This window comes from Epinephelus fuscoguttatus, linkage group LG4, assembly GCF_011397635.1.
Source record: "Epinephelus fuscoguttatus linkage group LG4, E.fuscoguttatus.final_Chr_v1".
Taxonomy (NCBI): Eukaryota; Metazoa; Chordata; class Actinopteri; order Perciformes; family Serranidae; genus Epinephelus; species Epinephelus fuscoguttatus.
The window spans coordinates 16,706,406-16,721,533 of NC_064755.1; the positions used below are offsets into that span (position 1 = coordinate 16,706,406).

The following is a 15,128-nucleotide window of genomic DNA, read 5'->3' on the forward strand; positions in this document are numbered from 1 at the left end:
TTTTTTGCAAAGCTGATATGTTCGCAAGTCACTCGCAGTCCATTCAAAATGGACCCGCGACCCACTTTTGGACCCTGACCCACCAGTTGGGAACCACTGTTATAGATGTCACTTTTCCAATGTCAGTCTATGGGAAAAAGTCTTTTGGGCCCAATGGCATCACGTGACAGACCCCAGAAATGTCAGTTCTTCTGTTTGGACACTACGAAAGTTGGCTTCAAAGCTTGGCACACTTCCTTGGAGCCAGGGCCCTATAACAACAGGATAATTCTTATTTTCAGGTGATTATACACTAAAGAAAACATACTTAAGATAAGATACACCTTTATTGATCCCATAATTGAGAAATTCCAGTTCCAATTTACACTTATTATGTAATATTCCATTTCTGCCACTAAAGTCAATGCCATTTTGACTAAATCTTACACACTGAAGCTTTAAAGAGTAAGTCCAACCTACATCAGAGGTTACTAGTTTTTATTCCTTGATTTTCACAAAGAGAGATGTATTTTCTGTGATGAAGGTCGAGAGACAAATCAGAAAACAGCAACCACTAGGACAAAATGGAACCTGGTGTCTATCCTTTTTTACTGTTATTATGCAACAGCTGTAAGCACAATATTAAAATAAAACTCCTTTAAATACATTTAATTAGGCTAGTAGTCAGATACTCCTTTCCATAGACAACCTCACTGAACAGGTCAAACAATCAGTCTAAGGTGCTGGTGCTTATTAAGGATACTGGGTGCGTTTGTTGACATGTCCAAAATAGTTACATATTTTATAGGCTAGTTATTGTTTGCTGTAGTGTCTTATTTATAACTGCGGCAAACAACAATAGCCCTGTTACATTAGCAGCTGTAGCTTCATTATCCCAATTTACTCCTTTATGTAATTTAACGTGGCTCACTCATTGGTGCAGATTATCGCTGCGGAGTGTGTGTGTGTGTGTGTGGGGGGGGGGGGGGTTGGCTGTGCTCATACCAAACGCACAGTTGCAATGTGAGCGGTGTGGCCCCTGCGTTAAATCGAGCACACCTAATTCGAGCCAGACCTCGCCGTACTGCATGTGTTCATCCGGGTACTTGTGGGTGTACCGCGTAACACAATCCAGAGCCTCCGATTAGCTGCGTTTATTTTACACATTAAGGGCTTGTTTTTGACTTCTGCTCCCAAAAAGTGAATCCTGAGGCAAAATATTAAGCGGACACGTCTGAACATCGACATTTTGTTGATTAGAAGCAGCCATACAGGGCGTATTAGCAGTGGAAGGAAAGCACATTATGGGAACGTGACGGAGAAACAGTTGTATAACGGTTGATTCTGACCAATCAGAGCGCTGCATTTCTCCCTGCGTATCTCGGGTGGGTGGGGATGTCACTGAAATGAGGTCTTGTGTGTCAGATAGGTTTACGAGTCGTTACGGTTTATTCGCGTTATTTACCGTGTTATTGAGGTTGTAGTTTGAGTTAACTTTGTGTAGACTAACGTTATATTGCAGCAAAACCCGGAAGTATTCGCCCGTTTGTACTTTTTACGAGCTTGTGATACATGAGCTTCCCCCGCGCCTCGTGCGAGAGCTAACAAAAATAAAAACAACTGAAATATCTCTTCTGGACGAAAACGCGTATCTTCGGAAGTTATTGTTGGAAGATGTGCTCACTTCATCGTTGCTACTAGCGAAAACAAGAGTTGTTTATCGATCGTGTTTATCGCGTCTGCTGTGGGTACCTGCTGTCACACATGCAGCCACCGCTGGTCAGGAGACTCAACTCTGGGGATAAATTCATGGAGCAAGGTTAAGACTGAACAAACCCTTAACACAACTCTATCAACCACTACCAAGGTTAAAAAGCTATTTCTTCCTCAGGCGTGAGTGGACATTTGATTGTTTTGCTACAAAAACAACGTAAGAGGGCGTGTTTTTTGTTGTTTTTTTGGGGACCCCCATCCCCTCTTTCTAACCCCACCGGGGATTCATAAAGGAGGCGGGCGACATGGTGGTCAACACCATCCACTGGTTCAGGAAGGGGCTGCGGCTGCACGACAACCCGTCTCTAAGGGACTCTATCCGGGATGCGGACACACTGCGCTGCGTTTACATCCTGGACCCTTGGTTCGCAGGGTCCTCCAATGTGGGCATCAACAGGTGGAGGTAAGGGCTGTTACAGGGATTGTAAAAAGAAATGAATGCCAGAGGGAGTGATAGGTGGGTGGAGGGTTTAACAGATTATGTATCATTACTGCACCTCAACCCCAGCCAAATTAAACTCTTACTGCTTATCCATCTGAAGATCCCCCACTTACACTGACTGACTTAACTACCTCCCAAATGTCCAAATGGGCCATATGTTTCCAGTTCTGGTTCAATCCTGTGCAATACTTTTGTACATTCTTTGTAAATACTGTGCAATCAGGAATTAATGGATATAACTGGTGTGAAAGATGTTTAAAAAGAATTTTTCAAAGCAATAATAACCTACCCTTAAGCTGTTCATGAGGTGCAGATTTCAGGGGCGATGCCCCTGACCCCCCCTCAATATTTCAAAAAACAAACATATTTCCATCATACATTTATGCAAATAAGGCACAAATTCATACTGAATGTTCACCAGAATACAAGAAATCAAGTGTTTGACACTCAAAATTTTCCTTTGCAGGACCCCAAACCCCCCATTTCACATGTTTCCCCCCAATTTTGAAACCAAGCCTACTCCCCTGTAGCCTGTATCTAACTGAAAACACTTGATCAATCTAATTAGGCCCCTGTAACAGACGACATACTCTATGGTTGCCTCCAAATCATGTTGTGTGTGTTGGTCATAAAGATGCACATTATCTATTTCATCCTTAATACATGATTGCACTAGTTTAGTGACCATCACTCTATCACTACTTGTTATGTCGCATTTTAACTTAATCTAAATCCACATATAGGATGTAATTGTCGCTTGATAAATTGGATAGCTCTACAATGAATAGTAGGCTAATAGACTTCAGATATAGACTGTGTTTTACCAAGTGTATTCTTGGGATATTGTCATGTGGAAGTTTCAATGGTCAGTCACTTGCCCCTGAGTTGCACGTAGAATCAAAAAAATAGTTGTAGTAGTAGTTGATGAGGTGGGTGTATTACCAGATCAATAACTAGTAGGTTACTGAGGAGGAGGTGGGTACACTTTGCTCTTTATTCCAACAGCTTTTTGGCTGATAGTGGGGTATACTGTAAACAGCCAGAAAAAAGAGATGGGTATGCCCCATTTTCCTTCATATACCCTCTACTATGCCAGTGGTAGTCCTGCTCAATAGGAGCTGTAACCTTAACTAACCTTGCATACGGTTTACTGAATGAAACCTGTGGTAACATCAAACCTATAGACATTCAGAAATCATTCATTTGAAGTCCTCGTGATTTTGAATAGGACCAGCAGGTATCTATGTAATGCACCTTTGGACTTTGTTTAGTGTTACTGCCAAGATGCCAATGTACACATATACATATTGTGTGTCAGGAAGCTCAGTTTGGCCGCCATTCAACATCAGCAAACCACTAAGTGCCCATTCATATAAATCACTGTCAGTTCTGATGGCCTATAATTTCTCAAGATATTTGTTTGCTGTCTTATGTGATATCAAAGCTGTTCTTTTTTATAGCAGACATGTCAGGCTTGCCTTTCTACTCAGCTGTATGAGTGGGTTGTATCACAAGAAAAACTGGCAGCGACTCATAGACTCGATCAATATACATTATGTTGTCTGCAGCTGTAGTGTAATCATCAGTGATATTGACCTGAGCCAGTTCTAGGTCATTGTGGGTAATGGTAAAAACAAGTATGAATACCTTGTTTGTTTTGGCTTTGCACTGAGAAATACAAGATGTTAAATGTTGACTTGGAGTGTTTTACAATTAGCCGCTCTTGCATTTACATACAGTGAATTTGGTAGTTTAGGGCAGGTTGAGTTTTGCCAGTATTAGTGATGATTCATCAGTCTCTCTTTGTTTCTTTGTCATGACTGTATCAGTTAGCCATCTAGTAGCTTTGGAACTTGCTGTAGACAAGGACATAATCCTGCTGAAATACAATTAATAGAAATGATAAACATACAATATAAAGAGATATATAATATTTCCCTGAATCTCTTTTCATGTTCAGATGGCACATTATATCAGTGGTCTCATATTGTACCACTGTACAGTTACTGAAGTATCTTCATGAATTCAGTGGACAGCAGTCCATAATGTTCTTTATTTGGGTGGAAATAACTTTGACCTTCATGTTGTGAGAGGACATGTAAAGGCTCCAGACAGTAAGCCTGCCTTACCACAATGACATTACATTTTTTTCCCGCTTACTAGCTCTGCTGCTCAGACCTGAACGGAGGGCTGAGAAATTGGGTCAGTGTGTTGTTACGGTCATTACATCATGCACCCGCACTGGTTTGACCTACATTCAACACACACACAGACACACTTACCAGACTTCCCACTCCACCCATCTTTTTAGTCAAATACACCACCTCATTTACCATGTGCAAACTTTTGCTCGATCATTACACGTCCATATTGTTCAGGTTTTTTGAACATTAAAATGGGCTGTCAGACAGCTTTTTCGAAGTTTACTGGCGGTCAGAATAAGTGCTTAGTTTCTGTATACAACAGCACCACTTCGCTCTGTCTGAATCAGTTGACCTTTGTATGGCAGTGCTCTCTCAGTTGTAATGCGTAGACATACCTAAGCATCGTAAACTGGTCAGTGCATTGAAATTACTGCTGCTGTTGCCGTGTATTAATGTAGATGGGCACGCAGAGTGTTAGTGTGGAATAATTGAATCATTCATTTGTAATAACAAATGTTAAATAAAACCCAGGACAGGAAAATGGTAGTTTTACAGTTTATCCAATCTTCAGATGGAGAGTCTTTTGATCAGTATTCATGTTTATTACACAAGAGACTCTGTTCCTTTTACGATACTATTGGTTACACCACATTTTTAATAAATAGAAGCCTTTTGTTCATCCGAGGCTTGAAGTTGAATCAGAGACCCAAAAAAAACTAAATCGAGAGGCAGAGCTTCATTAAAAAAAATCCATGGTTTCTATGTATTTTGAACCGATACTTGATACTCATCTGTTTCAAAAAATGAAGACAAAATGGTCCATTGATCGAATAATAATAAATCCATTATTAATGACAAGGCAAATAAAGCAGCATAAAATTAGTCAAGTGGCATAGAGCTTTAATAAAAGAGCTTTTCACACTTTCATAAAATCTGTGTAAAAGATGCTTTGACTGTTCTGGTTTGTTGTGGTTGTGCTGCGTGGATGTATTACGGAGAAAAGGGTTGATTTAAACACTAAAACATATATCATATACATGAAAGCACTTTTATGTTTTCTGCCTGTCACTGTAATAAATGTCATAAAGTCCTCTCACCCATAGATGGCACATTATCCATTGTGTTAAAACTAGTTGTCTGTCTGCTGCTGTTCATGGTAACATTGTGTAAGAGGTCTATGGTCGACAGTGTGTGTAAAAAGATTTCACCAGGAGAGGGCAGCCTGTTCACACTAAAACACTTGAATCTACGCATTTTCATGAACTCTTCACACTTTTGGTATTCTCATGTTGATGCTAGTGGATGGCTGTTCATATTAGTGACTGGAAAATATGTAAACATCAATTTAATAATCCAGAGTATATTCAGTTGAAGTTAAATTAGTTGTACGCTCAGTGATTTATTCTAAAGTTCTTTAACACAACTCAGTGTGTTACAGTTTCAGTTTTATGACCTTTGGCAGCTGAACCTGAAAATTATGTCTTTTAATGTTATATTTGATCAAAAAAATAACCAAAGTGATTCTTTCTCTAAATACTGTGTTGTCAAAATAACTAACAATAATGATTGTTGCCTGCAGTATTGCTGGTGGTAGTTAACTTTGTTATTCTCAAGAGATGGGATTAATTCAGTTGCTTTGGGTAATGCAGTATTTTAGCTTCACAGGACGGCCGGCATGGTCATAAACTGTAAGTCTCAGTGTTCTAGCTTTCTGTATTTACAGATGTATGGCTGAATTAATTTAAACTGCTACGCATGTGAAGCAGCAGTCTGAGGCACTTAGTCTTAATGAAGCAACAGTTGAATAACCAATCTTAATCTTTAAGTACAATCAGGGGGCCACACAGCCATTGCTGTGCCATTGGGATGCTACCTGTGTGACTCCCACTCTTCCCCCCAGTAGTCTGTTCAGATCCTCAGTTCAGCTCATTATTGCATTTTGTGTGAGGGTGATATCTGGTGAGAACTCATCTCAGCCATATAATCACTTAATTGATCCCTCTGTCTGTTTGGTTCCAGGTTTTTGTTGCAGTGCTTAGAGGACTTGGATGCCAGCCTGCGCAAACTCAACTCCCGCTTGTTTGTCATCAGAGGCCAGCCCACAGATGTCTTCCCTCGGATTTTTAAGGTATGAGTGATGGGATAGAGTGGAAGATGTAGTTATATACTTAGCTTTGTTCTGAAACAACCTGTACCTTTAAATTATTTTACAGCTTATTGAGCAGAGGCTGAAAAAAAGCAATGCAGGATTTTGATACTTCAGTGAACTTATGCAGTGGCCGTCCAAATTGATTCCATAGAAGTTTAGTATGTCTAAGATACTTACACATCATGGTCTCTGCCACTCTGTCAGTCCATCTTTTACATGCATCCCCTCACAGACTAAAACTGTGTGTATGTGTTGTTCCTCAGGAATGGCAGATCAACCGTTTATCTTATGAGTATGACTCTGAGCCGTTTGGCAAAGAACGCGATGCTGCCATCCAAAAACTAGCCTGCGAGGCTGGGGTAGAGGTCATGGTGCGGACTGCACACACCCTCTACAATCTGGACAAGTGAGTGACTATGCAGTATTAATTCAAGCAGATCCCCTAATAATAAACCTGTTTGAAGCAATGTGAATTGTTACTGTTTGCTTTGTGATTGTGTGAAGGCTCGTGTTGATTCCTTTTTCCATTTTTCTTTTCTAAAGGATCATAGAGCTCAATGATGGTCAGTCTCCTCTCACGTACAAGCGCTTCCAGGCCCTCATCAACCGTATGGATGCTGTGGAGATGCCTGCAGAGACCATCACTCTGGACGTTCTCGGAACATGTGCCACACCCATCAGTGATGACCATGATGACAAGTTTGGGGTGCCCTCCCTGGAGGAGCTTGGTAAGTTTTTCTTCACTTGTAAGTTTGTTGTGTGCATGAATGCACTGCTCATGGTATATGGACACACATGCTATCCAGCATATATCTCAGCGTCACAGTCTATACTTGTATATTTTTCTCTTTCAGGTTTTGAGACGGAGGGCCTGACCACAGCAGTGTGGCCAGGTGGAGAAACAGAAGCCCTCATGAGGCTAGAGCGGCATCTGGAGAGGAAGGTAAAAAGACATTTTATAATACAATATATGCACGAAATAACCGCTCACCTAGCTGAAGTCATAACAAATATATAAACACTTAACTGAGTCACATTCAATAACATACAGTTATGTTCTCCACTTCCTGAAGGTCACATGCATACCGCATTCTGATGACAGAGATGTCAAAGAAAGCCTGACACATTATTAATCAGCATCTGGACTTTACACATCAAAATATGAGTGTACATTTTGCAATAGATAGTAAAAGCTCTGAAAAAAAATCACTCTTTGGTGTGTTGACTTATCTCCATTTTTAAAAAATGGACTAGTCAGCAGAGCACCGATGCTTCCCCACTTCCCTGGAACAGTTTTCTCACTGACACAGCAGCTGTTGTCAGAATGAACAAAGTGTGCTAAATGTGGAGAGATATAAAATAGATTTAGCTCCCTTGTATATATATGTTGGTGAAAGCTGGCCACAAAAAATTAACAATGACAAGGAGCACTGTTAGATTCACAATTTCAAACAAGTTGACATATAATATGTGGTACTGAGGAAGGCAAGTCTGAGGACGTGGATTTTGAGCCTTTTTGAATGATGTCAATGGGGGGCATTTTTGGTGTGGTTTAGTAATGAGATCCACAGAGAGATGGCGGGGCTGAGACTGCCCTGTCACTCCAGGTTCAGCGCTTGGTCCTGGGGATTTGCAGGAAGTTGACCTCAGTTGAACAGAGGTACCTGTAGGGTGTTTGCTTGTGGATTCAGTTGGAAAGTTAGGGGCAGCCAGGTTGTTGAGGGCCTTTTAGGTGGTGTGTAGAATCTTGAAGTTTATCCTGTGGTTCACTGGGAGCCAGTTGAGGTCATGGAAGACTGGGTGGATGTGGTCACTTGAGCAGGTAGTTGTAAGTAGAGAGAGTACAGAGTTCTGTATCTGCTGGAGTTATTTGTGGTACCATAGAGGATACTGCTGCAGTAGTTAAGTCTGGATGTTACAAGTGCGTGGATGGGTGTTTCTGCAGCAGTAGGTGACAGTGAGGGTCGGAGGCAGGCAGTGTTGCAGAGGTGGAAGAAGGCCGTTTTGGTGATGTGGTTGGCATGGGGCAGGAACAAAAGGGTGGGATTAAGAATGACTCCAGGGTTGTGGATTTAAGTGGAGGGGTGACTATGGAGCCATCAATATTGAGTGAGAAATCCTGGGTAGGGCAGGTAAGGGGATCAGGGCCAAGATTTCTGACTCATTGCAGTTGAGTTTGAGAAAGTTTCTTTGCAGGTGGTGAGAGTGGAGTGAGCGGCAGCAGTGATGGTCTGGGAGGAGAGGTCGGGTTAGGTATCTTTGGCACAACAGCAAAACTTGAGGTTATGGTGGCGGAGGATCCGTCCAAGTTGTAGCATGTAAAGGATTAAAACAAAGGGGACCAAGCATCAAACGCTGGGAGACATCATGGGTGACAGGAACTATGGTTAATTTGCAGTTGTGGATTGAGATGAATTGATGCCTGTCAGAGAGGTAGGCTTTGAACCAGGAGAGAGCTGTGCCAGTAATACCAAGGGTGGATGTGAGGCATATGATGAGTGTGTCAAAGGCAGCGCTGCTGAAGTCAAAAAGGATGAGGATAACCGTAGGTATCTTGTGACTGTGACCAGAGCAATCTCAGTGCTATGTTTTGACTGATGAAGGCTCAACAGTTTATGAATAGCAGGTGTGGCAAACACATAATGTCAAAGACATAATGTAGAGGCAGGAAAATCAATTGAACTGAAAAAATGGTAGAAAAAGAGCCGATCTGGTTAATGTTCCTCTGTTTGTTAGATAACAATGACAAAGACAGAACCAAATGTAAAGTGGACAAATGGACAAGGAAGGGACTGCACATCTCACCCTAACCCCCAACCCATAGCTAAAGCTGACTGACCACCTTTTTTTCAGGCATGGGTGGCAAACTTTGAACGTCCACGTATGAATGCCAACTCCCTGCTGGCCAGCCCCACAGGCCTCAGCCCCTACCTGCGCTTTGGATGTCTCTCCTGTCGGCTCTTCTACTTCAAGCTTACTGATCTCTACAGGAAGGTACGAATGACATTGCAAACATTAATCCTCTTTAAGTTTTATCATGTTTTGTTTTCACTCAGATTGGTTTCATGTTGATGCCATGTTGGTGCTCTCTCCTATCAGGTCAAGAAGCACAGCAGCCCACCACTGTCCCTGTATGGCCAGCTGTTGTGGAGGGAGTTCTTCTACACGACTGCCACCAACAACCCTTGCTTTGACAAGATGGATGGAAACCCTGTCTGCGTCCAGATCCCTTGGGACCGAAACCCAGAGGCACTGGCCAAGTGGGCGGAGGGACGGACAGGCTTTCCCTGGATAGATGCCATCATGACCCAGCTGAGGCAAGAGGGGTGGATCCATCATTTGGCAAGGCACGCTGTGGCCTGCTTTCTCACCAGGGGAGACCTCTGGGTCAGCTGGGAGGAAGGCATGAAGGTAAGAGCAGACAAAAATGACCAAGTGTCCAAGAACAAAAGGTGCAGACTTTTCATCAGTCACCACAGTTATTGATAAAAGAATAAAACAATCACTACCGTGCTTTATTTTAACTGTCCATGTCTTGTTCAGGTGTTTGAAGAGTTGCTTATAGACGCAGACTGGAGTGTAAATGCTGGCAGCTGGATGTGGCTCTCCTGCAGTTCCTTTTTCCAGCAGTTTTTCCACTGCTACTGCCCCGTGGGATTTGGACGACGCACAGACCCCAATGGGGACTACATACGGTCAGTCAGTACTTTCATCTGCAAACATGAATATGAAAGCTCCTTTCAGAAGCTGATGTTGTCGTGGGTATTTGTTCTGCCCTGCAGTCATTTCAGATGGGAAAAAAATTGTTTGATTAGCTTGTGGTCTTTTGTAGCCTCGGTTGGGAGAGGTTGACTAATCATGGTTGTCATGATCCAGTCATGTGTAGTTACCAAGTTGCTGTTTAAACAGTGATACATATTATGTGGCCTAATTTTCAGTGCCAATGTCACTGGAAAAAAAAGAATAAAAGGATGAGCTTTCACAGACAGTATTTGTCAGTAACAGTATTATTGGTGGCTAATCATTAATTTATTTACTGTGGCACATCTGTAACATCTCATCTTTAACTTATATCATGTTCCACCATCTTTTGTCCTCCATCTGTCTTCATTCTTTCCTTTTCTCACAGGCGCTATTTGCCCATACTGAGGGGCTTTCCAGCCAAATACATTTATGATCCTTGGAATGCCCCAGAGGAGGTGCAGAAGGCAGCCAAGTGCATCATAGGAGTCCACTACCCCAGGCCCATGGTGAACCATGCCGAGGCCAGCCGCATCAACATCGAGCGGATGAAGCAAATCTACCAGCAGCTTTCCTGCTACAGAGGACTGGGTAGGGACATGACGCAGATACTGATCATCTCAAACTCTCACACTCTCGTGCCATCAGTTTAATGTTATTTTGAATATCTGGAATGCTACCCAAATTTATACAGATATATTTTTCAAAGAAGATGTCTTTTTATGAGAGGTAGATTTTTAATGGCCGATATACTAACAATAGTTTGAAGGAGGAAAATACAGATAGCCGATTAAAATCAGCTGTTCCCCAGGACAAAATCACGTTCTGTATTGCCAGAAAAATGCGAGGATAATTGCTTTCTGAGAATATTATATCTGATGTACGGTGAAAAATGAGATTGAAAGATTGTTGTGCAGTTATTGCTGGTGCTGGCCCTTCCTGGTCTTGAAGTAATAATGAGTTAATAGTCATTTAGATTATCAGAAATTAATTTCAAACACATTGCTAGTGGCTTGCTACTTAATTCTAGCGAAATTACACCGACCAATTACACTGATGATCTACATTTTATTCCTCCACACTGGCGGCAGAGGCATTATGTTTACAGGTTGATAATCCGTCAGCTTGTCCGTCCCAGTACTTGAATGCAATATCTCAAGAACGCTTTGAGAAAATTTCTTCAAATATGGCACAAACATTCGCTGTGATTTTGGTGGTTAATGGTCAGTGTGACCTCACAAGACATGTTTTGGCCATAACTCAAGAATTCATACTAATTATGAAAAACTTTTTACATAAATTTTAACAGGATTAAATAACTAAGTGATCTCATTTTACATCCAAAAGGTCAAAGGTCAACTTCACTGTGACATCGTAATGTTTTCTGGCCATTATTCGTCATAACTCAGGAGCGGAAGGGGAGATATTTAGTCAGATAGTGAACTGGTGACACTAATCTAGGATGTCTACCTTGAAACTGTGCTGATTGTACAGATCTTCTCAGCTGCGGAGTTGAAGATTTGTGTGACGCATCCACGTTTCACCATAAAGTACACGTAATACCTTTTTAATAAATTCCTTCTAAGTCTTCACTCCATATATGAGTCTGGTCAGACATGGATCTAAACTGCAACTTGACTGGTTGACGGAGGCGTACAACTCTGCAGGGGTAATTCTTGTGTCTGTTTATAGTTTTTCCAGGATTTTCTATGAAGCCTGTGTTATGAGACCCAACTCCATACACCACGATGATGGACAGTAAATTTAAAAGCTAACGTGCAGTTTGCTTCAGGAAAATCGTTTTGCCTGATGAATGCACATTACACAACAGGGCTATTCAATCACAAATTCAACTGGGCCGGATTTTAAAAGCCGGAAAAAGTAGGTTTTTAAGCAGCCTTTATTAGCTTGTGGTAATGATTAATTTTAAACAAATGCAAATGAATGTTGTAACAAATAGCAGTGTTTATTGTTTCACTTTTTATTGGTCACATAACTGACCTGGTCACATCTGAAAGTGCAGAAACCAAATTAAAAAGAACATCAATGCTATTAATTCACAGAATAATAACAGTAACCAATAATACACTCTGTCTGTCTCTACCAGTATCTCCCTCCCTCCCTCCCTCCCTCTCCCCTCTGTCTCCCATACAAACACAGAGATCAAGTTAGTGTTTAGGAACAACATAGCACAGTTTATTTTAGCAATCGGCCGCAGCCTAGATGTTTTAAAAGGCTACTAAGCGTGGTTCGAACTGTGTCACATGAGCGAATGTTAATTTGTGAAAGATATGATTAGAGGTGTTAATATACCAATGCATATGTCCTGCCCGATCTGCACCGCACGTGTAAATTAACAGAGATGAGAAGGAAGTGAGATGACTCATTTGTGAGCTACCTTCAGACACTATATGTAGTTTACATATTTCTCATATCGGTATATCAGATTTAAGTGTGCCGGGCCTCTTGGAGATTGCCTCTGTGCCAGATGTGACCCACAAGCCGCCAATTGAATAGGTCTGTGATACAATATTGCATTAGAATACACAACAAGGTAAATGCTCCTGTTGGGTGATTGATAAGAGGCAGGTGGCAGATAAAACCCTGGTAATGGCTCTGCTGTTTTGCTGCTATACAAGCCCCAGAACACCTGAGACATGCACAAACAGTTTTATAAGTTCGGAAATAAAGAGCCAGAGTGTCTTTATCATTTTCACAAACAACGCTTTTGTCCTCTTGCAGGCCTGCTGGCAACAGTACCTGCCAATCCCAACAATGGTGCAAATGGCAGTACAGTCGGAGGAGTCACCACAGGAACCAGTCAAGGTCCAGCAGTGTCCTCTGAAGGCTTCTCCACATACGAGGGAACGTCTCGAACAGGTACGTCTGTTAGATGGTTAACATTGTCATTGGTTAAAATACAGTTTTTTGTATGTTAATACAACATTTGAAATTGTACAATGCAGGCAAGATACTAACATTATCTATTCAAAGTCAGCACAGTCATGGCTACAATTAATACCCATGAGACTTGGGTCAGCTGGCTGCATGATATCAAATGTTGCTGCCCCTGGCCTGCAGGATTGTTGTTGAACTCTGAGAATTGGTAACTGAATGCAAGGCTTTATCACAGAGTATAACCAAACTACTGTTGTTCTGCCAAAAACAAGCCAGAAATATTGAATAGCAATAAAACGCCCTGAGTCAAGTTTCTACACTGCAAAAGGAAGTAATAGCTTCATAGATGTACTCACTTCACTGTTGAATTTGATGATGGTGGTGGGTTTTATATCCAACTCACAAAGCAAAATGTAAGCAGTGGATGAAATAGTCTCTTGTATATTTTGTGTATCATGTTTTAATGCAGAAAGAGCACAGTCCACGCAGAAGCGGCGCCGTGAAGAGGCTTCACCCAAAGGCAGCTCTAAATCCTGGAAGCAGAGCAAATAGCGTGCAAAAGGCAGAAAACAAAGGGTCCCTCACTCGGCCGGGATCATCTGGTCAGCATCCTGTCCTGCCATGCCCTCAGCTGACACGCAGTACTAACTGTAACTAACAACCATAGAGGAGGCACAATGGATCCAGCTGATACTATTGACTATGTTTAAAGGTCTCCTACAGTACAAGATATCTGTAACATGTCTTGGTCTCCTGAGAAGACACATCACACGTCTCAGGAGCCAAGGAATGAAATCAGAGAAAATGCTCACATTGAAAAGAAAGTGCCCCGTAACAGCAGGGTGTAAAAGGCAAAAACAAGTGATCTATAAGGTCCTTACATCAGGGTGTGTGAGGCCACCTATTGTCTTCCACTAAAGTATGTTACTGTACAACTTATGAACCACCAATTGTTATCATGAACGCCTCAACGCCTCCCAGGACTTTATCTGAATGAAACTGTGTAATTCAGCTGATTATTAAATTATTATTAAAAACATCAGTTCTTATAGATGGTGAACTTAAAATTTAGCAAATACCTGACTCCTTCTGCCTCTGCACTGCTTACCCAAAAACGTCAAAATCTGAAATCTGACTCCCATGTGATTGATGGTAAACTGTAACACAGTCTGGAGCCTGTGGATGACTTGCTTTGTCATCACAACTGACATAAGGTGACCTGAATAACACACAGCTGTATCTTTTCTTACAAAAAAAGCCCCCAAATATTTCATATTAAGAATATGAAGTCACTCTGTCATGACTGTAAATAATGTGAGAACTTTTTTTTTTTTTTTTCCAAAGATTTAGGACCCTAAGGTCTCATGTACAGTAGTAATGGATATTAAAAGCAAATCTATAATTTGATAATAAAGCAGGCCTTACAAAGGCCATCATATATTTTGTAAATACCTATTGTTTTTATTTCCAACTTTTGTATATTTGCTCCTGGTGGTTTCACAACTCCTTTTGTAAATAACGTGTAACCAAAACTGAAAAAGTTCTACTGTGAATGCATGTGCTTTTGTCTCCCATGTGATAGTAAATCTATTATTTTTGTATAAAAATGATCAAATTATGGCTGTATGGACATGGCAATAAATGACAGAAATATTGCTATATACTTCTGGTTTGTATTTTTCATTTGATTTCACATCTTTACTAGAAGAATGAAGGTACGGGTGTGGCATTTTAAAAAGTCTAAAAGATAGAGGTATATTTGAGTGCTGTGCTTTGGACCAGAAGTCTGTTTGACCAGTGTTAAAAAGCCGAATATCAGCCACTGTGACTCAAAGCTGTTAAACAATAAAACATGAGAAAGTCCAGGAGGTGGTGCTACACTTTATTGGCACTGTATGTGGGAACTTTGAGCCAATTAATTTGAGATAGTGTGTCTCATATCACATCATCTTCCATAGGGTTTGACCTTTTATCCCATTTCCTAAAAGGTGCATATATCCCC

The 15,128-nt window shown here is 41.3% G+C and overlaps 1 protein-coding gene across 1 annotated transcript; it reads left to right on the plus strand.

Moving 5' to 3' along the window:
* Positions 1-1,225: 1,225 nt before the first annotated feature.
* Positions 1,226-14,857, plus strand: cry1b (cryptochrome circadian regulator 1b). Its single transcript, XM_049573415.1, has 11 exons — positions 1,226-2,155; positions 6,358-6,466; positions 6,751-6,893; positions 7,031-7,215; positions 7,342-7,430; positions 9,341-9,481; positions 9,587-9,898; positions 10,031-10,182; positions 10,617-10,819; positions 12,971-13,108; positions 13,596-14,857. The coding sequence occupies exons 1-11, from the start codon at positions 1,998-2,000 to the stop codon at positions 13,676-13,678; spliced, it is 1,713 nt and encodes a 570-aa protein (XP_049429372.1). The 5' UTR covers positions 1,226-1,997; the 3' UTR covers positions 13,679-14,857.
* The last annotated feature ends 271 nt before the right edge of the window (positions 14,858-15,128 follow it).